General features: G+C 44.0%; 1 protein-coding gene across 1 annotated transcript in view; it reads right to left on the bottom strand.

Annotated features, from left to right (window-relative positions):
- Positions 1-10,805: 10,805 nt before the first annotated feature.
- LOC137378617 (tyrosine-protein phosphatase non-receptor type substrate 1-like) overlaps positions 10,806-25,445 on the bottom strand; it is a 35,862-nt gene continuing 21,222 nt past the window's right edge. The window contains exon 5 of the mRNA XM_068048913.1: positions 10,806-11,274. Coding sequence (XP_067905014.1) covers positions 11,107-11,274 — 168 coding nt within the window. The 3' untranslated portion in view covers positions 10,806-11,106. The remainder of the gene's footprint in view (positions 11,275-25,445) is intronic.

Here is a 25,445-nt window from a genome sequence, read left to right as displayed (position 1 = left end):
TGTATGTTTTATTCACAGCTCTCTCAACCTCTCCTGGTAGCTTCAATGACTGATGCACATACACACCTAGGTCCCTCTGCTGCTTCACCCATTTTAGAATTGTTACCTTTATTTTATATTGTTTCTCCATGTTCTTCCTACCAATATGTGATGGAAACCACACTTGCCAAAGTGAGACATATTAATTTGGTCATTTGGACATTATTTTTGGAGTGTCAATGGACTTGAAATAACTTGTTTAAAAAAAAAAACACAGTAGTGGCTGAAAACCTGGCTGCTCATTTGAATTCTAAAGGACAGTGGCTGAAAACATGGCAGGACATTTGCATTCTAAAAGACAGTTACCTGAAGAAGACAGTGAGAGTGCACCCCTGATTCAATTAGCCTGATGGATTTTGTCAATGAACTGGCATTCCACCTCCCCGCCCCCCCACCCCCCACCCCCACTGAGAGTGTGTGCAAAGCTTGAAGAAATCCACAAATCCTGCAGGAGAGGTTGTTCTAAATAAGGAGCTAGTCACATGATTAACCTGCTGTCAACCTGGGGGTTGTTTGAATTGTGCCATTTACTTTTGGAAGAGACTGCAATTTGAAGACAAAAGAGAAGGAAGGTCTCTCCCTGTCTCTCTCTCTCTCTATCAAATTTCCAGTGACTCATGGAAGTAACGTCAGCCCCAAGACAGAAGATCAATGAAACACGTTTGAAAGTGTGCACTCGGCCCCAACAAGAACTGCAAGAATTAACTTCAACAAAGATTTTACATCAAACTCAAAGCCAGTAACTGAACTCCAGCTATTATTTCAAAATTTTCCCCTTCTTTCTCCTCCTGTCTCTATTTGTGTGTGTGTTTATCGTGTATGTCTGCTAGCATGGTCGTGTTGTGTAATTTTTAGTAGTTTCTACTGAATTAGAGTTTTAAGGTTAAAAATCTTACACGTTTCTTGTTCAAATCTGAGAAAACTGTCTGGTTGATTTCTTCGCCATTACAGTTAGAGAGCAGTAAGCAAAGACTCACTGAGAGGGAAGCTAAAACACGATGTTTTAATAAGTTAAACCCTGTTTTGGCCAAACCAGGAAGAGGTTGAGAGGTGGAGCCTTGGACCCCTTTCTTACCTGGTCATAACAGAAATTTGGGGGCTAGCATCCTGGATTGGACCCTCAGACAAATGAGAAATTGGAAGTGGGAAATCAAATTGATTCCAATCAAAAAGAGAAAAGATTTCAATGCATATTTTCTTGTGGTTGTGTGTGTTAGAATACTGACATGTCTGTGACTGAAGCCAGTAACTATCTAAGCCAGGATGAAGTAACTTGGGATAAGTTAAAGGCACTGTCTATGGAAGAATTGAGAGATATGGAATGAGTAGTGTGGGATCACTGTCTATGCCAAGGCTAGGATGTCCGAACTCCTAAGTCTAGTGGCCAACAATTTTTCCCTTGAATCTGAAGAAGCAGAGACAGCTTTAGAAATAGAAATAGCAAAGCTAGGAGAGGAACAGAGAAAACTTGAATTAGCAGACAAGAAAAAGAGAGAGAGCAGACAGAGAGAGAGAGAAAGACAAGAGAGAGGGAGAGAAAGAACCTTCCAGAAGGAATGTGAGGAAAGGGTGCTGAGGCGGCTTGAGTTAACTAGGGGACAACAGAGTAAACCCAGTGAAAGCATGGAAGAAAGAAGTGCGGGGGCATGTGCAGAATTGTTAACATTTTCCAAATTGATCCCAAAATTCAATGAGGGATACACGGAAGCATTTTTTGTATCTTTTGAGAAACTTGCAAGGCAGTTAAAGTGTCCAGCTGAGATCAGGACTCTTCTTCTGCAAAGTAAGCTCACTGGAAAAGCTCATGAAGTTTATTCCCTGTTGCCAGATGAGTGTTCATTCAATTATGAACTGACAAAAAATGCTATCCTCGAGGCATATGAGTTTGTATTGGAAGCCTACCGCCAAAAGTTTCAAACCCTCAGGAAGCAAGCAGATTAAACTTACCTGCAGTTTGAGAGAAGTAAGCAGCTGGCTTTTTTTTTACCAGGTTTTGAGGGCTCTTAAAGTGCCACCCAGCTGTGAATCCCTCAGAGAGGTAAGTTTGCTGGAGGAATTTGCAAACTTTCTCCCACTCTCCATAAAGACTCATGTGGAGGAACAAAAAGTTCATGGAGCAAGGCAAGCCACAGTTCTGGCTGATAAGTTTGCTGTTATATACAAGTCGGTTTCCCAGGGCAAAACCTTTCCTAGTCACCCCCGCAAATTCAAAAAGGACAAAGCCTGGGAAGGTGATAGAAGCCCAGGCAGTCCTGGGAGAGAAGGAAAAGCAGGTCACCCATTAATTAGGGCACAGCCGCTCAGTGCAGGCGAATGGACCCTGATGGAAATCACAGCTGAGCAAGCTGTGGCTTTAACTGCAGCAGTAGTAAGGCCCAGGAAATATACTACTGTGGGTGCAGGAAAATTTAATAAGATTCCTGAAGGTTATCAGGATTTTGTGTCACAAGGGAGAGTAACCCCATATACCTCGAGCGGGGCAAGCAAGCCCATCGTATTCCTCAGGGTCACAGGGGCCATGAGATCCCTTTTGCTGGGAAAAGGCCTGACTGTATCCCAGGGAGTGCCGTAATACCAGAATGGTGGTGAATGGTATTGGAGGGCAGTGTACACATATACCTTTACATCGGGTGCACTTGGAATGTGACCTAGTTTCGGGACTGGTGACTGTAGAGATTGTCCCTGGTTTGCCTGTGGACTGGGTTGACCTGCTCCTCGGTAATGATCTGGCAGGGGCAAAAATGGTAGCTTCCCCAGAAGTGAAAGAGAGACCGCAGGAGGTCAGAGAGACAGGGCAGTGGCAGGAGATGGTCCCCTGCAGTCCCCCTGAATGTGCAGTGAATCGGGCCACAATCAAACTAGTTCCCCCAGAGGAGACTGAATTGACACTGCAGGCAGATGTCTGTCTGTCTGTATGTCTTTCTGAGACTTTCTTTGGATAGTTAGATGACCCGGGGAATGAATTAAGTGGATCTTCCCTACCTGAGGCTCAGAGAACTGACCCAATACTGAAAGTTAGCACAGGCTACCCAGTCCGAAATGGGAACAGAGGGAGTCCCTGATTGCTACTATTTAAAGAATGAGGTACTGATGAGGAAGTGGTGTTCTCCTCACAGACCTGAAGACAAAGAGTGGACAGTGGTTCACCCATTAATGGTATTGCAGTGGTACCAGAGAGAAATATTAAGAATGGCCCATGAGATTAAAATGGCTGTACACGTTGGTATATGAAAAAGCAAAGCCTGCATAAGTCAGCAGTTTGATTGGCCTAAACTCCATAAAGAAGTGCTGGAATACTATAGGAGTTACCACATGTGCCTGGGTGATGGGAAACCCCAACCCATAGTGAAATCTGCATCCCTAATTCCTGTATTGGCTTTTGGGAAGTCCTCCTGCAGAGGGCTGGTGAATTGTAAGGGACCACTACTGAGAACAAAAGAGGACAGAAAGACACAGGGCTGTCAAAAAGTTATTGAGGAAAATGGACAAAAGGGACAAAGGGGACAGGTTAAAGGAGATTCTAGAGGATTCACAGAACAAAACCCCTAGTGTCTGGTCAGCCAACCCCGAAATGTTGGAAAAATTAGACCCCACATCCTCCTCTGTAAATGCAGATGCCAGAGTTGCTAACAGCATTTACAGAAACTTGCAGAGACAAAGAAAGTCCTCAAGAGGGCAAAGAAACCGTGAGGGCGATGCCTCACCTAGCCGAAGTGCCGCAGGGTTTTCAGTGGAATCTGGACAAATATCTTCAAACAGGCGTGTCCCCGAGGACAAAGGGAAGATTAGCAAAGAATCCTCTATCACTGTCAGGAGAAAAGGGAACCAAATATACCCTAAAGTGAAAAGCCCTTGCATGACTCATCAAAGCACAGAAAGAGAGAACATCGTGGATCCACCCACTGCCGACTCTCATGAGCAGAACAGCAAACCAGGGCTAACTCAATCTAACCCTGTTCTTGCAGACCTCAACAAGAACAAAGGCACCCGAGGCCATCATAGAAATGTGCACGCTGCAACCCAAAAATCACATGTTTTTGGGATGCCCATTCCCAATGTATTTCAGGCTGATATTGAAGAAACTTTAAACCGCTTTGGACGACACATAACTATCTCAGGCCCACTTCAAGGGAAAAGGGACAGTTTAAAGCAGCACTGCTACAAAGGAAAGACAGGCTGTGACAATGTTTAGGATTTCCGAATGAACGAGGATGAATGAGATAAATGCATGTGTGTTTCCCTGTACTTTCTCTTCATTCTATTTTTTTGGAATGAAATGCTCTCCTAATATTGCATTTCATTCCACTAGTTGTGGATGTGTGATGGAAATCACACCTGCCAAAATAAGAGATATTAATTTTGATATATGGAACATTATTTTTGAATGGCAACTGGACTTGAAATAATTTGTTTAAAAAGGCCCCAACAATGGCTAAACACATGGTGGCACATTTGCATTCTAAAAGACAGTTGCCTGAAGAAGACAATGATTTTTTTCAATGAGCTGGCATTCCACCCTGCTCCCACCCAGCTCACTGAGTGTCTGCTAAGCTTGAGGAAATCCACAAACTCCACAGGAGAGGTTGTTCTAAATAAGGAGCTGGTCACACGACTAACCTGCTGTCAACCTGGGGGTTGTTTGAATTGTGCCACCCTGTTTTGGAAGAGACTGCAATTTAAAGACAAAAGAGAAGGAAGGTCTCTCCCTGTTTCTCTCTTAAGTAACATTCCAGTGACCCGTGGAAGTAATTTAAGCCCAAGACAGAAGACCAGCAAAACATGTTTGAAAGTGTGCACTGGGCCCCAATGAGAACTGCAAGACTTAACTTCAACAAATACTTGACATCAAACCCAAAGCCAGTAACTGAACTCCAGCTATTATTCAAACCTTTCCCCTTCTTTCTCCTCCTGTCTCTATTTGCGTATCTGTTCATCACGTATGTATGCATGCTAGCATGGTTACATTGTGTATTTTTTGTGGTTATAACTGAATTAGAGTTTTAAGGTCAATAAACCTACATTTTTCTTGTTAAAATTTGAGAAGACCTGTCTTGTTGATTTTTTTTTTGTCATGACAATTAGAGAGCAGTAAGCAAGGACTCACTGAAAAGGAAGCTAAAGCACAGTGTTTTTAACAATTTAAAATCTCTTATGGCCAAACCAAGAAGAGGTTGAAAGGGGGAGCCCTGAACCCCTTCCTTACCTGGTAATTATGCACTTCACATTTCTCTGCACTGAACTTCATTTGCCACCTGTCTGCCCATTCCACCAGCTTGTCCAAGTCCTTTTGAAGTTCTACACTATCCTCCTTATAGTTCACAATGCTTCCAAGGTTCATATCTTCTGCAAACCTTGAAATTGTGCCCCATACACCAAGGTTATTAATATATATCAGGAAAAGCAAGGGTCCAACACTGAATCCTGGGGAACTCCACTACAAACCTTCCTCCAGCTGAAAAACATCCACTAACGCATACTCATTTGTTTCCTGTCACTCAGCCAATTTTGTATCCATGTTTCTACCATCCCTTTTAATCCATGAGCTACAAGTTTGCTCACAGGTCTGTTGCGTGGCACTACATCAAACGCTTTTGAAAGTTGATGTGCACCACATCAACAGCATTGACCTCATCAACCCTCTCTGTTACCTCCTCAAAAAACTCCAGTAAGTTAATTAAACATAATTTTCTCTTAAGAAATCCATGCTGGCTTCTCTTAATTAACATGCATTTGTCGATGTGACTATTGATTGTACCCCAAATTATTTTGTCCTAGAAAATTTCCCATCATTGAGGTTAAACTGACTGGCATGTAGTTGCTGGACTTACAAGGTTGTAACGTTTGCATTTCTCCAGCTCTCTGGCACTACCCCCGAGTCTAAGGAAGACTGAAAAATTATGGCCAGTGCCTCTGCGATTTGCCTCACGTTCCTCAGTATCCTTGGATGCATCTCATGTGTTCCTGGTACTTCATCCACTTTAAGTGCCCATAATATTGTTTAGTGCTACAGCACTGAAACAGGCCCTTCGGCCCACTGAGTCTGTGCCGACCATCAACCACCCATTTATACTAATCCTACACTAATTCCATGTTCCTACCACATCCCCACCTGTCCCTATATTTCCCTACCACCTACCTATACTAGGGGCAATTTATAATGGCCAATTTACCTATCAACCTGCAAATCTTTGGCATGTGGGAGGGTGCTCTGGAGGAAACCCACGCAGACACAGGGAGAACTTGCAAACTCCACACAGGCAGTACCCGGAATCGAACTAGGGTCGCTGGAGCTGTGAGGCTGCGGTGCTAACCACTGCACCACCTAAATATTCTACAAATTTATATTGATTGAGTGATTTATTGAAGTCAGACACGATGATCTTGAATCTCAAAAAGCAAACTACGTAGGCATGAGGGTCGAGTTGGCTGCAGTAGATTGGGAAACTATATCAAAAGATATGATGGCAGATAAACATATGAACATACGAATTAGAAGCAGAGGTCATTCGGCCCCTTGAGCCTGCTCCACCATTCAATGACATCATGTCTAATCTGTTTGTGTCTCGAATTCCACATTCCCATAACCTTTGATTCCCTTGCCTATCAAGAATCTATCTACCTCTGCCTTAAAAATATTCAGAGAGCCCACCTTCACCACCTTCTGAGGCGGATAATTCAAATGTCGCACAACAATCCGAGAGAAAAAAAAAATCTCCTTTTCTCTGCCCTAAAGAGGCGACCCCCTGTTTTAAAACAATGCCCCCTCGTTCTGGACTTCCCACAAGAGGAAACATGCCTTCCACATCCACCTTGTCAAGATCGTGCAGGATCTTATATACTTCAATGAAGTCTCCCCTCACTCTTCTAAACTCCAGTGAAAGCAAGCCCAGTTTGTCCTACCTTTACTCATAAGACAATCCACGCATTGCAGGTATCAATCCAGTAAACCCCATCTGAACTGCCTCCAACAGATTTACATCCTTCCTTAAATAAGGCATCCAAAAAAGGCATGTTGTATTCGAGATGTGATCTCACCAATGTCATGTGTAATTGAAGCATAACTCCTTACTTTTTGTTCAATTCCTCTCGTAATAAAGGATAGCATTCCTTTATCCTTCTTTAGTACTTGCATATTAACTTTTTGTGACTCATGCACTAGAACACCAAGATCCTTCTGCACCTCGGAATTCTGCAGTCATTCTCTGTTTCAGTATCTTTTTTATTGGTTCATGGGATGTGGACGTCACTGGCTTGGCCAGCATTTATTGCCATCCCTACTTGCCCTTGAGAAGGTGTTGGTGAGCTGCCATCTTGAACTGCTGCAGTCCATTTGGGGTAGATACGCCCACAGTGCTGTGAGGAAGGGAGTTCCAGAATTTTGACCCAGTGATGGTGAAGAAATAGCGATATCGTTCCAAGTCAGGATGGTGTGTGGCTTGGAGGGGAACTTGCAGGTGATGATGTTCCCATGCATTTGCTGCCCTTGTCCTTCTAGGTGGTAGAAGCCATGGGTTTGGAAGGTGCTGTCTAAGGAGCCTTGGTGCGTTGTTACAGTGAATCTTATAGATTGTACACATTGCTGCCAATGTGTGCCGGTGGTGGAGGGAGTGAATGTTTGTGAATGGAGTGACAATCAAGTGGCTGCTTTGTCCTGGATGGTGTCAAGCTTCTTGAGTGCTGTTGCAGCTGCTCCGATCCAGATAAGTAGAGAATATTCCATCACACTCCTGACTTGTGCCTTGTAGATGGTGGACAGGCTTTGGGGAGTCAGGAGGTCAGTTACTCGCTGCAGGATTCCTAGCCTCTGACCTGCTCTTGTAGCACAGTGTTTATTTGGCTATTCCAGTTCAGTTTCTGGACAATGATAACCCCCAGGATGTTGATAGTGGGGGATTCAACAACCGTAATGCCATTGAATGTCATGGGGAGATGGCTAGATCCTCGCTCTTGTTTGAGATTTTCATTGATTAGCAGTTGTGTGGCACAAATGTTACTTGCTACCTATCAGTCCAAGTCTGGATATTGTCTAGGTCTGGCTGTATTTCTACACGGACTGCTTCAGTATCTGAGGAGTCACGAATGGTGCTGAACATTATACAATCATTAGTGAACCTCCCCACTTCTGACTTTATGATTGAAGGAAGGTCATTGATGAAGCAGCTGAAGATGATTGGGCCAAGGACACTACCCTGAGAAACTCCTGCAGTGATGTCCTGGAGCTCAGATGATTGACCTCCAACGCCCAGAATGATCTTCCTTTGTGTCAGGTATGACTCCAACCAGTGGATAGTTTTCCTGCTGATTCCCATTGACTCCAGTCGTGCAGGTTCTCCTTGTTGCCATACTCGGACAAATGCTGCCTTGATGACAAGGCAGTCAATCTCACCTCACCTCTTGAGTTCAGATCTTTTATCCATGCTTGAACCAAGTCTGTAATGGGGTCAGGAGCTGAGTGGTCCTGATGGAACCCAAACTGAGCGTCACTGAGCAGGTTATTGATAAGCAAGTGCTGCTTGATAGCACTGTCAATGACACCTTCCATCATTTCATTGATGATTGAGAGTAGACTGATGGTGTGGTAATTGGCCGGGTTGGATTTGTCCTGCTCTTTGTTTACAGGATATAACTGGACATTTTTCCACGTTGCTGGGTAGATTTCCTGTAGCTGTACTGGAACAGCTTGGCAAGGGGCACGGCAAGTTCTGGAGGACAGGTCTTCAGCACTATTGCCAGAATGGTGTCAGGGTTTATAGCCTTTGCTGTATCCAGTATCTTCAGTCGTTTCCTGATATCACATGGAATGAATCGAATTTGCTGAAGACTGCCATCTGTGATGCTGGAACTTCAGGAGGGGGCTGAGATAGATCACTCGCTTGGCACTTCCGCATTGTGAGCATCGAATACAGTACGCTAAATTGAAAGAAGTACACGTAAATTGCTGTTTCACCTGAAAGAAGTGTTTGGGACGTTGGACAGTGAGAAGAAAGGAGCTAAATGGGCATGCATTGCATCTCCTGAGATTGCATGGGAAGGTGTCATGGGAAGGGGCGAGGTGTCGGGGGTATTGGAGAAGTGGACCAGGGTGTCGTGGAGGGAACAAGCCCTTTGAAATGCAGACAGGGTGCAGAGGGGAAGATGCGTTTGGTGGTGGCATCACACTGGATGTGACGGAAATGGCAGAAGATGATCCTCTGGATGTGGAGGCAGGTGGCGTGGAAAGTGAGGACAAGGGGAACACTGTCACAGTTCTGGGAGGGAGGGGAAGGGATGAGGGCAGAAAGGTGGGAAACAGGCTGAACTCGGTTGAGAGTCCTGTGAACCCTAATGGGGTGGGGGGAGGGGAGGGGAGGGAGAATCCTCGGTTGAGGAATAAAAGAAGAAATATCCGAAGCGATGTTGTGGAAGGTTGCATCATCAGAGCAGATGCGTTGGAGACGGAAAAACAGGGAGAATGGAATGGAGTCCTGACAGGAGGCAGGAAGTGAAGAAGTGTAGTCGAGGTAGCTGTGGGATTCGGTGGGCTTATAAGTAATATTTTTTGGCTTCTCGCTTTGTTGTGTGCTGGGCATGAGCTCGAACTTCATTGATGCCAATTAAACCAATACCACATTCGTTGAGTGTTATGTGAACCACCTCTACATCTACCTTAGCTCATCCGCTTTTGAAACCCCCATCCATGCCTTTGTCACTTCGAAAAACGACGACGAATAATTCACTGAGTATATTACATATTGAAGTGTAATACTGAAACGCAATACAACAGCAACAAAACTGCTACCTTCCTGATTAATATAAGTTAGAATTCATAAGTGTCAGGATCTACAAAATTGTACTATAACAACATATAACACAATGAGAATTATCAGCCACAGGTTTTGCATGTTTCTAACAGAGTATTGTCGGCTCGAGCTTTAAATTTAAATATGCAGATCAGCTTTCGATGACAGCTTTGAGGGATAGAAGAGGACCAGTGAGCAAAGTATTATTTTAAGCAATGCCGCTCAGGGTCCCGCAATGAAACCTTGGGCCTCCCTGGCCTGGCCTTCCCAAATCCCGATCGTTATTCCCCTGGCCCCTTCCAACACCAACCTCATGAATATCAGGTACCTTGCTTAAAGGGTGTTCTGTTTTCAGCCCGTTTTTTCCCCTCTCTGCTGTTCCTCTTTGGCTATATTTAAGGTCAATTAGGTGAAGGTTAATATTTAGCGCATTCATTTTCCCTTTGTCCATGGAATGTTCAATGCTGGGAACGCATACCCACCATAGTGAATATGAATATGCTCATTACTTCTGGTCAAAGCGAATTTTTTTTCAGCGCTGTGATTGAACGATCTATAATGTAATACGGTCATGACCACAAATTACGTAGAAGCACTGATCTAACCATCGTCATAAAATAGAAAATATGTGCGAACAAGTTTGCATAACCTCACTACAATGCATTATATTGAAAATACAAACCTTTATGGTAAACAAAACTGATCCCTACTGCAGAGGAATCTGTCCGACGAGTTAGTTAACTGCTAACAGGAATGTGAAATTCAATCATGTTTGAGGAGAATGCCAATGTCTGGATACTTCAGACAAGGTTACGTTTCTAATTGAAAGCACCTTAGTTTCAGCAAATCGTTTGTATTTAGTTTTTGCTTTTATTGGAGCAATTCAGTAAATGAGGAGTATTTTTCGCACAGCTGTAAATGGTAACGTTTGACGATAAGTAAAACGATTTTCAACGTATTCAGAAAATATTCAACATTTTAGCCTTTTTCTTAACTTAGTTATGAATATATTGAGACGCATTCAAATTTAAGAATAACATCTCGTTATGTTCCAGAGTAGAACTTGAGAACCTTTATTTCCAGATTCGACAGCAGACGGTCTGGTGTGGACATGCTACATCAACTTATACTGACATCGTGGGTATTTACAAATATCTTTTACATTGGGAAAACATTTTTGTGAAGCACCGAAGCAGAAAAAATGCAATAGATTAATATTTCTTCATCGCCCGAGAACGAAGCTCTCGATGAACAGTGACTTAATCAAGAGAAGATTCTGTTGACGCCTTTATTTTCTTACATGGCCTTGAGTTCCGAGCATGCTGTTCTGTTTCTTGAACTGCACGTGGGCATACACTGAGGTCTCTTCGTGCCGCGTAGGTCCGGGAACTTTCTTCTGACCGACGAAATCTAGAGCACAGTAGGTCAGTCTTTCTTCGGTTTCCATTTGGGGAATCTGTGATGTTCAGATATAGTGTTATATTCTATCTTTACCAGTCAGCATATTTCTAAATCAAGTAGCCTATAATGGGCAGTAATGCTTTCTTATCTGATGAGACAGTTTTAATTGTCGGTTTGGTGAACCTGCACTTGACACATCGAACTGGCATGCTTGCAAAGATTGGAAGTTTTTTTTCCCTTTATTGGGGCTGATTGTAACTAGTTGAAATTGGAGTTAATTAAGCGGAAATGGCCTTTAAATCTGGTAGGTAGACATTCCGCTCGGTTGGCCCCGACAATGCGCGCTCTCGCTTTTACCCTTCTTAGCTGGCAGCACAGTCTGACTGTTCAGAAGACAGTCCCGTTTTTTCGATGCCAGTCTAAACATGAATATGTTAAAATTTTTATCTGATGCAGAGCACAGGTAAAATGTAAGTCCCACTGTAAAAACGTTATCCTGTTGATTAATTATCTTATATCAATTTTATATAAATTGAATCGAAAGGGGAATTCAAGGCGAAGTATTGGTTCAGTAGTAGGGAGACGGTAGCATAGCAGTACTGAAGCAATATAGAAGTCTCAGCTAATGGTCTGGGGACATGAGTTCAAACCACGTCACGGCAGCTGGATAAATTTAAATTCAATAAATTAATAAATCTGGGATTTAAAAAAAATTAGTCGTGCAATTACAGGATTGTTGCAAATTCATCTAGTCCATTAATGCCGTTCAGGAACGGAAATCTGGCGTCGAGACCCAGTCTGGTCTCCGTGTGAATCCAGACTCAAAACAAAGTGATTGACTCTTCACTGCCCTCTGAAATGATTAACAAGCCTCTCAGTTGTATCAAACCACTGCAGAAAAGTTAAATAAGAACAAAACCGAGAGATCACCCGGCAACGATCTCGAGACCCGAAATGACCATTTCACAACCTGCCGCGTCGACCTTACAAATTTCTCCTCATTAACTTCTGGGGACTTGTGCAAAAACTACGAGAGTTTTCCCAGACTAATAAGGCAACCACCTGCCACAGTTATACTGCCTGAATCATACCTTACGGCTAATGTCCCAAACTCCTTCGTCACCATCCCTGGTTATGTCCTGTTCCATCGTCAGGACAGACCTACCAGAGTGGTGGCATAGTGGTGTACACTCGGGAGGGAGTGGCCCTGTGGGAGCCCTCAACATTGACTCATGGCACTGCAGGCCTTCAGAAACAGTGGAATTGTATTCAATCACAATCTATAACCTCATGGCTTGGCATATCCCTCAATCGACCATTATCATCCAGCCAGGGGACTAGCCCTGGTTCAATAGGAAGTGTAGGAGATCATGCCAGAGCAACACCAGGCATATCTAAAATCAGATGCAACCTTTTGAAGCTACAACACAGGACTACCTGCATGCTTAACAGTAGATGCAGATGCTATTGACAGAGCAAAGTGATCCAACAATCACAGATCAGGTCAAAGCTCTGCAGTCCTTTTGCATCCAGCTGTGGATGGTGGTGGCCATTAAACACCTAACAAGAGAAGGAGGCACCACATCAATCCCTGTCGTCAATGGTAGCACGTCAGTGCAAATGACAAGGTTGAAGCATTTGCAATCATAGGTAGGTGGTAGGGAAATATAGGGACAGGTGGGGATGTTTGGTAGGAATATGGGATTAGTGTAGGATTAGTATAAATGGGTGGTTGATGTTCGGCACAGACTCGGTGGGCCGAAGGGCCTGTTTCAGTGCTGTATCTCTAATCTAATCTAATCTAATCTTCAATTGGAAGTGCCAAGTGGAGGATCCACATTGGTATCCAACGTCACAGATGCCCGCTTTCAGCCAATTCACTTAACACCACGTGATATCAATAAATGGCTGAAGTTGCTGGATGCATTAAAGGCTATGTGCTCTGAAAACAACGCCGCTGCAGTACTGAGGACTTGTACTCCAGAAGTAGTCGCGCCCTTAGCCAAGTTGTTCCAGTGCAGCTACCGCACTGGCATCTACCCAACAATATGGAAAATTGGGCAGTTATGTCTTGTCCACAACAAGGAGGGCAAATCCAATTCGGCCAATTACTGCCCCATCAATCGACTCTCAGTCGACAGCAAAGTGATGGAAGGTGTCAGTGACAGTGTTATCAAGTCGGACTCACTCAGCAAGAACCTGCTCACTGATGCTCAGTTTGGGTTCTGCCCGGGTTACTCGGCTACAGATCGCATTCCAGCCTTGGTCGAAACTTGAACAAAAGAGTTGGAATCCAGAGCTGAGGTGAGAGTGGCTGCCCTTGAGATCAAGGCAGCATTTGCCTTCATCTGGCACCAAAAGGCGTTAACAAAATTGACGTCAGTGGGAATCAGGAGGAAATATTTCCATTGGTTTTTGGCATCTTGAGAAAAGGAAGATCGTTGTGTTGGTGGCGGCCAATTATCTCAGCCCCAGGACATCGCTGCAGGAGTTCCTCAGAATAGTGTTCTAGGCTCAAATATCTTCAGCCACTTCATCGGTCCAACATATGGTCAGGAGTGGAAATGTCCGCTAACAATTGCACAGTGTTTCGTAACATTCACAACCCCTCAGATGCTGAAGCAGTCTGTGTCCACATACAGAAATATATGTAAAAATTTAGGCCTGGGCTGATATTTGGAAATATAATTCTGCCACAGAAGTGCCAGGCAATGATCATCTCTGCCAAAGAACAATCTGACCATCTCTCCTTGATATTCAACAGCATTGCCATCGCCGATTCCCCCATCATCAAAATCCTAGGGGGTCACCATTCAGCTGATGCCTAACTGGATCAGCCATATAATTATTGTGGCTACATGAGCAAGTCAGAGACTGGGGATTCCGAGTAGAATAACTTACCTCCTGACTTCCCAAAGCCAGTCCTGTATCTGCAAACCACAAATTAGAGGTATGAATAAATACTCTTCACTTCTGGATGAGTGCGGCTCCAACAACTCTCAAGAAACTCAGCACCATCCAGGATAAAGCAGTCCACTTGATCAACACCCCATCTACCACAGTCAAAATTCACTACCTCCATGACCAGTGGATAGTGGCAGCAGTGTGTACCATCTACAAGATGCATTTCAGGAACTCGCCAACTCCCCTTTGACGACACCTTCCAAAAACTGTGACTTCTACCACCTCCAAGAAGAAGGGTAGATGACACATGGGAACACTAATCCCTGCAGGTTTTCCTGCAGGTCACTCACCATCCTGAGTTGGAACTTATCACCATTCCTTTAATTGTCGCTGGGTCAAAATCATGGAAGTTACTTCCTAACAACACTCTGGGTGTTCCCACACCACATGCACTGCACAGTTCAAGAACGCAACTGCGCAACAACTTCTCAAGTGCAAGTAGTGATGGAAAATAAATGCTGGCCTTGTCAATTATGCACACACTTCGAATGAATAACGAAAGTTGGCGAGTTGTTATGAAACTAAAATTTATTCTTGTTTTCTTACTTTAAACCTTACTTGAAAACTTAAAGTCAGTGACAGTTAACAATGAATTAGCTGTAACGAGCCAGATGCTGGGTGGGGGTGGCGGTGCGGTGAGAAGGGTGTGGTTGGCGTAAAATGGAGCGGGAGGCTCTGGAAGGCTTTTCGGACACGGTCCCACCTCTGTCCCCTTTTAGGTAGGGTGGGAGAGAAAAACGGCCCACCAGCCCCAGGCCAATCAAGGCCCTTAAGTGGCCACTTAACTCATCGGGCATAGGGTGCCCGATGGAGGGCCAGCCCCGCTACCTCAACCACGCCCAGCACCCAAAATACCCCTTTCCGCGCAACTTACCACACTTGCCTCGCCGGGGGCAGACCCATTACCCTCGGCATGGCAACCAAAATCGACCTGTATTCCCGGGCAATGACCACTGGATCGGCAGCTCAACGAGATGGGACGTCCTCCCTCAAGCAGGTGGACGTCCTGCCTCGGCACAATTAAAGCCCCGGGACCCATAAAATGTGGGTCGGATCCTCAGGCAAGGTGGTTCGCCACCGACTTTTCATTCGGTATCTGGTTCTGGTCCACCCAACGTGAAATCCGGGCCAATGTTTTGGCGGATGAATTCCTGGGGTGTGTATGAGATGGGTTTCTGGAGCTGTATGATGAAGAACCAACTGGGAATCGGGCTATTTTAGATTTAGCATTATGTAATGAGAAAGGGCTAGTTAATAATCTTGCTGTAAAGGAGCCATTAGCAAATAGTGACCACAATATGACAGACTTTTACATCAAGTTTGAAAGAGATACATTTCATTCTGAAACTAGGGTATTAAATCTGAACAAATGAAACTATGAAGTTAGAGGGGCAAGTTGGCTATGGTGGATTTGGAAAATACATGATAATATTTGCCGATAGACAGGCAGTGGATAGTATTTAAAGATGTATTACACCGTTTACAACCAATATACATTCGTCTAATGCACAAAAAGTCAACAGGAAAGGTGAATCAGCCGCGGCTAACAGACGAAGTTAAATACTGCATTAGATCAAAGGAAGTGACTTATATGGTCACCAGAAAATGTGGTAAGCCGGAGAAATGAAAGCAATTCAGAATCCAACAAGAAACTAATAAAGAAAGGGAAAACGGATTATGAATGCAAGTTAGCTAGAAGCATAAAGACAGACTGTAAAAGCTTCTTTAGGTATGTGGAAAGGAAAAGATTAGCAAGACGCATGCGTGTCCATTGCAGGTGGAGACAGGAGAGATGTGGTGGAGAATGCAGAAATGGCGGCGACACTAAACAATTAATTTACGTTTGTCTTCATGGAGGAAGACACAGAAAATCTCTCAGAAATACTAGGGGACCAAGGGACTTGTAAAAATGAGAAACTGGAAGAAATTCGTATTGATAAAGAGGTAGTACTAGAAAACAAATAATTGGAGTGAAAGTTGATAAATACCCGGGACTAGATGAGCTAGATCACAGCGTATTGAAGAAGGTGGCTATAGAGATAGTGGATGCATTGGTGGTTAACTTTCAAAATTATATAGATTCTAGAAGGGTTCCTACAGACTGGAAAGTAGCAAATGCAACCCCACTATTTAAGGAGGGAGTGAGGAAGGAAACGGAGAACTACAGACCTGTTAGTTTAACGTCAGTAGTAGGGAAAATGTTAGAATCTGTTATAAAGGATGAGATAACTGGGCACTGGCAAAATAATGATATGATTTGGCAGAGTCAACATGGATTTATGAAAGGGAATTCACGTTCGACAAACCTGTTGCAGTTTTTGAGGATGTTACTTGCAGCATAGATAAAGAAGAACCTGTGGATGTGGTGTATTTGGATTTTCAGAAGGCTTCTGATAACGTCCCACAAAGCAGGTTAGTTATCAAAATTGGAGCACATGGGATTGGGGGTAATATACTGCCTTGGATTGAAAATTGGTTAACGGACAGAAAGCATTCTCAGGATGGCAGGCTGCTCCTAGTGGGAAACCGCAAGGATCAGTGCTTGGTTCACAGCTGTTCAGAATCGATATAAATAGTTTGGGTGTTTTGAAACCAAATGTAATATTTCCAAATTTGCTGATGACAAAAAACTAGGTGGGAATGTAAGTCGTGAGGAGGATGCAAGGAGGCTTCAGGGGGATTTGGACAGGTTATGTGGATGGGCAAGAGCATTGCAGATAGAATATAATGTGAGTAAGTGTGAGGTGAGCCACTTTGGCAGAAAACAGAAAGACAGTGTATTTCACAAATGGTGAGAGCTTGGAAAGTGTTGATGTCCAAAGCGACCTGAGTGTCCTTGTTCATGAGTCACTGAAAGCTAGTATGCAGGTGCAGAAAGCAATTAGGAAGACAAATTGTATGTTGGCCTTCATTACAAGGGGATTTGAATACAGGAGTAAATATGTCTTGCTGCAATTGTATAATGCATTGGTGAGACCGCAGCTGGAGTATTGTGTACAGTTTTGGTCTCCTTATCTAAGGAAGGATATACTTGACATAGAGGGAGTGCAGTGGACGTTCACCAGACCAATCCCTGGGATGGCGGGATTCTCTTGTGTGATAGCAGAAGCGGGGCCTGTATTCTCTAGAGTTTTGAAGAATGATAGATGATCTCATTGAAACTTAGAATATACTTACAGGGTGTGACAGGGTAAATGTGGACAGATTGCGTTCTCTGGCTGATGATTCTAGAACCAGGAGACACAGTCTCAAAATAAGGGGCAGGCCATTTAAGTCTGAGATGAGGAGGAATTTCTTGACACAGTGGGTGGTGAATCAATGGAATTCTCTACGCAAGAGGGCTGTGGATACTCAATCATTGAGCATGTGCAAGACAGGAATCGATAGATTTCTGAATATTAACGACATGAAGGGATATGGGGACAGTAGGGAAAAATGACATTGAGGTAGATGATCAGCCATGAATGGCGGAGTAGGCTGGATAGGCCGAATGTTCTACTTCTGCTTCTAATTTCTATGATCCTATAATAATAAAGTATGCATGATTTTCATTTTATAAGTTTATTTGTAATAGAAATCGAATGGATATTTATAATGATCTGTCAGTTCACACTTCCAGATTAAGCCTAATGATAAGGTATAACATCTACCTCCATATTTTCATCAGCTTGTCAAAGAGTATGGAGGAGGAAAGATGCCGCGATTCCATTATTTCGCTGAGAGGAAAGGTTATGTGTACAGACAGTGTAAAAACGGAAGGAGTTGATAAATATTAACTCGAATAAATAGCAAATGACTTGAATCATTAGCAAAATGTTGGCAGGATTGGATGATGATGTTTGATGGAGGTCATAGATATAAGAAGGAATAATAAGAGACAGAACTTCACCTTTGAGCTGGTTGTCACTGAGGCGAACGTTTACACAACGACTGGTTAGGATTTCGAACGTAATGCATGATATCTTGATGGATATAGATTCAATAGGAGCCGTCACAAAGCTATTAAATACATATTTGAGGGGAAAAGCTTGTAAGGATATGGAGCAAGAGCAGGGTAGTGCAACGGAGTGGGTTGTTCTTCAAAAGAGCCTATGCATTCGTCAAGGCAGGAATGTTGTCCTTCTATACTATTCTATGATTCAACGTTCTGAGCCATCTGGATTCGGATCAAAAATTGACATGTTAACAAAACGGTGATGAAAGGAGGGGCATCCAAAACCAAAATTCACAACAAAAGGTTAAAGCAAAAGAGATAAATGAAGCTAATAATAAATAAAAACAGAAAATACTGAAAATACTCAGCAGGTCATGGAATATTTGCAGAGGCAGAAACAGAGTTAACGTTTCACTGGATGATTTTTCAGCAGAACTATTTATAAATGTCGTGTTGGTAATTCAGCAGTGAACAGAATTGAATACAACAGGGTTGAACTGAAAGAAAAACAAAGTTCTACAAGAAAGCAGAGTATACGGTAATCGAATAACCCGTAACTTACAACATTTATGAACATATAGTTAGTAAACTTGTTATCAGGGTAAGGGTGGGGCCGATTAGGGAGCAAAAATGAGATATTATCTTGGAGAGGGATGGGGCAAGGTTAGCATCTCTCCACTAAATATCAGCGTACTACCGATGTCACAGTACTGTACGAGGTGGATAGCATTTAAACAGCTAACCAGGCGGTAGTTAAAACATTGGCTGCACTCAAAATAGATAAAGCACACCGAATGGAGGAGATGCATTCGATAATGCTGCGGGAAGTAGGATGGCCGCAATCTTCCAATCCATCTTAGATAGGGTGTGATTCCAGAGATCTGGACAATTGTAAATGTTACACCCTGTTCAAAATGGTAGTGCCGCAGTCTCAGGCCAATCAACTTAGCATCCATGGTGGGGAAAGTTTTGGATGCAGTAAACTCTCTAAACTAAACTAAACTAAACTAAACCGGGGCAAAATTAGTCAGGTTAATAAATGAAGGCAAATATCGATTTGTTAAAGACAAACCGTATTTGGCAAACTTGATTGAGTTATTGGATAAAGTGCGGAAGAGAGTAGATGCCGTTGATGTGCAAATAAACTTCCAATCGTCGTTTGATAAATTGACACATAATAGCCCTGCTTAGAAAATTGAATCCCTTTGGATTAAAGGCAGCGGGCATACAAAATCGGGGATAGTGACCATAACTCTGCAAAATTTAAGGTAGTTATGGAAAAGGACAAAGATGGACCAGAAATAAAGGTACTGAATTGGGGGAAGGCCGATTTCAATATGATAAAACAGGATCTGACCAAAATGTACTGGGAAGAGCTACTTGTAGGAACGTCTGCATCAGACCAGTGGGAGTCATCGAAAAAGGAAATAGTGAGAGTTCAGGGCCAACCTGTTCCCGTAAAGGTGAAGGGTAGGACCACCAAGTTCAGGGAACTCTGGATGTCAAGGGATATCGAGGATTGGATATGGTAAAAAAGGAGGCTTATGGCAGATTCAGAGCGCTGAAATCGGCGGAGGCCCGAGGCGACAATAGAAAGTAGGGGTGGGTGGGGTGGTGCTGTGAAAGGTGGTTGGTACTTAAAAAAGTGATTACGAGAGCGAAGAGGTGGCATGAAAAAACTCTGGTGCGCAAGATATAAGAAAACCACAAGGAATTTTATTAGTATATTAAGGGTAAGAGGATAACCAGGGAACAATGTCAATCTGTGTGTGGAGCCGGAGGACGTAGGCGAGGTTTGGAATGATTACTTTTAATTTGTACACTATGGAGAAGGACACCGAAAATTTTTAAATTCACTTCTAACAGCCCTTCAAAACACTTCCACAGGGGATGCTGAGACCAAGTGGGCCCACATCAGAGAAGCAATCTATGAGTCAGCTTTGACCACTTACGGCAAACGTGTGAAGAGGAATGCAGACTGGTTTCAATCTCATATTGAAGAGCTGGAACCTGTCATAGCCGCTAAGCACATTGCACTGTTGAACTACAAGAAAGCCTCCAGTGAGTTAACATCCGTAGCACTTAAAGCAGGCAGAAGCGCTGCACAAAGAACAGCCAGGCGCTGCGCAAATGACTACTGGCAACACCTATGCAGTCATATTCAGCTGACCTCCGACACTGGAAACATCAGAGGAATGTATGATGGCATTAAGAGAGCTTTTGGGCCAACCATCAAGAAGATAGCCCCCCCTCAAATCTAAATCAGGGGACATAATCACTGACCAATGCAAGCAAATGGACCGCTGAGTTGAGCACTACCTAGAACTGTACTCCAGGGAAAATGTTGTCACTGAGACTGCCCGCAATGCAGCCCAGCCTCTACCAGTCATGGATGAGCTGGACCTACAGCCAACAAAATCGGAACTCAGTAATGCCATTGATTCTCCAGCCAGCGGAAAAGCCCCTGGGAAGGACAGCATTACCCCTGAAATAATCAAGAGTGCCAAGCCTGCTATACTCTCAGCACTACATGAACTGCTTTGCCTGTGCTAGGACGAGGGAGCAGTACCTCAGGACATGCGCGATGCCAATATCATCACCCTCTATAAAAACAAAGGTGACTGCGGTGACTGCAACAACTACGTGGAATCTCCCTGCTCAGCATAGTGGGGAATGTCTTTGCTTGAGTGGCTTTAAACAGGCTCCAGAAGCTGGCCGAGCGCGTCTACCCTGAGGCACAGTGTGGCTTTCATGCAGAGAGATCGACCATTGACATGCTGTTCTCCCTTCATCAGGTACAGGAGAAATGCCGCGAACAACAGATGCCCCTCTACATTGCTTTCATTGATCTACCAAAGCCTTTGACCTCGTCAGCAGACGTGGTCTCTTCAGACTACTAGATAAGATTGGATGTCCACCAAAGCTACTAAGTATCATCACCTCATTCCATGACAATATGAAAGGCACAATTCAACATAGTGGCGCCTCATCAGACCCCTTTCCCATCCTGTGTGGTGTGAAACAGGGCTGAGTTCTGGCACCCACACTTTTTGGGATTTTCTTCTCCCTGCTGCTCTCACATGCATTCAAGTCTTCATAAGATGGAAATTTCCTCCATACAAGATCAGGGGGCAGGTTGTTCAACCTTGCCCGTCTAAGAGCGAAGTCCAAAGTACGGAAAGTCCTCATCAGGGAACTCCTCTTTGCTGACGATGCTGCTTTAACATCTCACACTGAAGAGTGTCTGCAAAGTCTCATCGACAGGTTTGCGGCTGCCTGCAACGAATTTGGCCTAACCATCAGCCTCACGAAAATGAACATCATGGGACAGGACGTCAGAAATGCTCCATCCATCAATATTGGCGACCACGCTCTGGAAGTGGTTCAGGAGTTCACCTACCTAGACTCAACTATCACCAGTAACCTGTCTCTAGATGCAGAAATCAACAAGCGCATGGGAAAGGCTTCCACTGCTATGACCAGACTGGCCAAGAGAATGTGGGAAAATATATCTCCAACACAGAAGTCCTCGAGGCGCCCAACACCCCCAGCTTATACACACTACTGAGTCAGCGGCGCTTGAGATGGCTTGGCCATGTGAGCCGCACGGAAGATGGCAGGATCCCCAAAGACACATTGTACAGCGAGCTCGTCACTGGTATCAGACCCACCGGCCGACCATGTCTCAGCTTTAAAGATGTCTGTAAACGCGACATGAAGTCCTGTGACATTGATCACAAGTCGTGGGAGTCAGTTGCCAGTGTTCGCCAGAACTGGCGGGCAGCCATAAAGGTGGGGCTAAAGTGTGGCGAGTCGAAGAGACTTAGCAGTTGGCAGGAAAAAAGACAAAAGCGCAAGGGGAGAGCCAAATGTGTAATAGCCCCGACAAACAAATTTTTCTGCAGCACCTGTGGAAGAGCCTGTCACTCTAGAATTGGCCTTTACAGCCACTCCAGACGCTGCGCAACACACCACTGACCACCTCCAGGCGCTTCCCCATTGTGTCTCGAGATAAGGAGGCCAAAGAAGAAGACTATGGAGAAGGGCGCTGTAGATGTAGTGATCAGGGAGGGAGATTGTGATATACTTGAACAAATTTATATTGAAAGGGAGGAGGTATTAGCGGTTTTAGTGGGCTTAAAAGTGAATAAATCCCCAGGCCCAGATGAGATGTATCCCAGGCTGCTTTGTGAGGCAAAAACCGTAGTTGGAATAAGTCAGGTAATTGCAGGACAGTGAGTTTAACATCAGTGGTAGGGAACCTATTGGAAAACTTCTGAAGGACAGGATTAATCCCCACTTGACTATCTGCAGATAGTCAGCATGGAGATCATGTCTGACAAATTTGATTGAATTTTTTGAGGAAGTGACTAGGTGTGCAGATGGGGGAAAGCAGCAGATGTTGTCTACATGGACGTCAGTAGGGCTTTTGATAAGTTCCCACATGGAAGATTGAGTAAGAAGGTAAATGCCCATGGAATCAAGGGGAATTTGGCAAGTTGGCTCCAAAATTGTCTTAGTGGCAGGAGGCAAAGGCTGATCGTCGAGGGTTGTTTTTGTGGTTGGAAGCTTGTTACCAGTGGTGTACCACAGGGATCAGTGCTGGGACCCTTGCTGTTTGTAGTGTACCTTAATGATTTAGACGTGAATGTAAGAAGTAGGAACAGTAAGTTCGCAGATGACACGAAAATTTGTGGTGTCACAAATAGTGAGGAGGAAAACCTTAGACTACAGGACGATATGGATGGGCTAGGAAGATGGGTGGAGTAGTGGCAAATGGAATTTAATTCTGAGAAGTGTGAGGTGATGCATTTGAGGAGGACTAACAAGGCAAAGGACTATATGGTAGGACCCTCGGAGGTACAGAGGATCAGAGGGACGTTGGTGTACTTGTCTATAGATCACTGAAGGCAGGATCATAGGTAGATAAGGTGGTTAAGAAGCATATGGGATACTTGCCTTTATTAGCTGAGACGTAGAATGTAAGAGCAGGGAGATTATGATGGAGCTGTATAAAATGCTAGTTAGGCCACAGCTGGAATACTGTGTACAGTTCTGGTCGCCACACTATAGGAAGATGTGATTGCATTGGAGAGGGTGTAGTTGAGATTCACCAGGATGCTGCCGAGGCTGGAGCGTTTCAGCTATGAAGAGAGACTGGATCGGCTAGAGTTGTTTTCTTAGAGCAGAGAAGGTTGTGGTGGGACCTGATTGAGGTATAGAAAATTACGAGGGGCATAGATAGAGCAGATAGGAAGAAACGTATTCCCTTAGCAGAGGTGTCAATAACCAGGGGGCATAGATTTAAGGTAAGGGGGCAGGAGGTTTAGAGGGGATTTGTGGAATCAATTTTTTCACCCAGAGGGTGGTTGGAATCTGGAACACAGTCTTTGAAAGGGTGGTAGAGGCAGGAACCCGCACAACATTTAATAAGTATTTAGATGAGCACTTGAAACGCCAGAGCATATAAGGCTACAGACCACGTGCTGGAAAATGGGATTGGGATAGCTAGGTGCTTGATGGCCGGCAAGGGCACGATGGGCCGAAGGGCCTGTTTCTGTGCTGTATAACTCTATGACTATGACAGAAATTGGTGAAGGGTCTGAGAATAGTGGTAAACGGTTGTTTTTCAGACTTATTTTTCAGGAGGGTAGTATGCAGTGGTGTCCCCAGGGTGTCCGTGTTGTGTCTGCCGTTGTTGATATATGTTAATATCCTGTATTTGGGTACCCTGGGCATAATTTTAAAGTTTACAGATTGCAAGTGCACAGGGGAGAGGCTACTACCAGGCTTCAGGATATCGGATATAGACTGGGAAAATGTTTAGATACGTGTTATCCAGTATGGTAGTGTGAAGTGATAGTTCGTAAATCGAGACAGAAAATTCTGGAAATACTCAATAGTCTGCAGCATTTGCGGTTAGAAAAAAAATGAGTTAATATTTTAGCTCGTGGACCTTTCCTCATAAGTGATTCTCCCTGGTTGGAAGAAATAGAACAGGCAATACAAACTAAATGGCTGAAAAGGGCTCTCAAAACAAACAAAAGTGGTACAGTACGTACCTAAGCATTTGACGGTGGTAGGAGAAACAAAGAAGTCTGTTATAAATGTCTTTATAAATAGCGACATAGAATACAAAAGGAAGAAAGTTATGCTGAACGTTTATAAAACACTGCTTTGTCCTTGGCTGCGGTATTACGGCCAATTTTGGGTGCCACTCTTTTAAAAGGATGTCATGACCTTCGAGAGGGTACAGAGGAGATTTACTGGCATGGTACTAGGGGTGAACGGCTTCAGTTTTGCGTAGGGACTGCACAGGGTGCTGGTGTTCGCATTAGATCAGAAAAGGATGAGATTTGATAGAGGTATTCAAAATCATGAAGGGTTTTGATAGACTAAATAAAGAAAACACGATTCCAGTAGCAGAACAGTCGGTAACCAGAAGATGCTGATTTAAAGCAGTTGTAATAAAGAACGAGAGACGACATGAGAGTTTATTCAGCGAGCTGTTATGGGCTGCAATACAGTTAGAGGAACCGGATTTAATGACAAATTTCATAAAGGAATTAGACAACTACGTAAAGAGGAAAACGTTGCAGTGCTATGTGGAAATAGCTGGGGAGTGGGACTAATCGGAAAGCTCTTCCGAAGAACCGGCAGATGCACGATGTACCGAAGGCTCGCCCTTTGTAACATGTTTTAGTTTTTTTTAGAGATACAGCACTGAAACAGGCCCTTCGGCCCACCGAGTCTGTGCCGACCATCAACCACCCATATATACTAATCCTACACTAATCCCATATTCCTACCACATCCCCACCTGTCCCTATATTTCCCTACCACCTACCTATACTATGGGCAATTTATAATGGCCAATTTACCTACCAACCTGCAAGTCTTTTGGCTTGTGGGAGGAAACCGGAGCACCCGGAGAAAATCCACGCAGACACAGGGAGAACTTGCAAACTCCACACAGGCAGTACCCAGAATTGAACCCGGGTCGCTGGAGCTGTGAGGCTGCGGTGCTAACCACTGTGCCGCTGTGCCGCCCAAATGTTAACCTATAATTCTCTGAAAACCAGTTGTTGATTTATAATTGACGTCATCTCCCTAAGATTCTATTTATTCAATTGTTGGAAGGTAGGACAAACTATGTGGAGGCAGCCGAATTATTTTCACACGACCTCAGGAAGGTGCTGGTGGTGGGAAATTCATATTTGACGATAAAGCAAAGTCGGTGACAGTGTATTTGCAGCTCATTTTTCACTCCAACAATTTTTAATGTTGTTAGCAAAGATATGAAAATTGGACCGATTTGATAACTGGCT

The sequence above is a fragment of the Heterodontus francisci genome, chromosome 17 (assembly GCF_036365525.1).
Source record: "Heterodontus francisci isolate sHetFra1 chromosome 17, sHetFra1.hap1, whole genome shotgun sequence".
Classification (NCBI taxonomy): domain Eukaryota; kingdom Metazoa; phylum Chordata; class Chondrichthyes; order Heterodontiformes; family Heterodontidae; genus Heterodontus; species Heterodontus francisci.
This window is presented reverse-complemented; position numbering and strand designations above follow the sequence as displayed.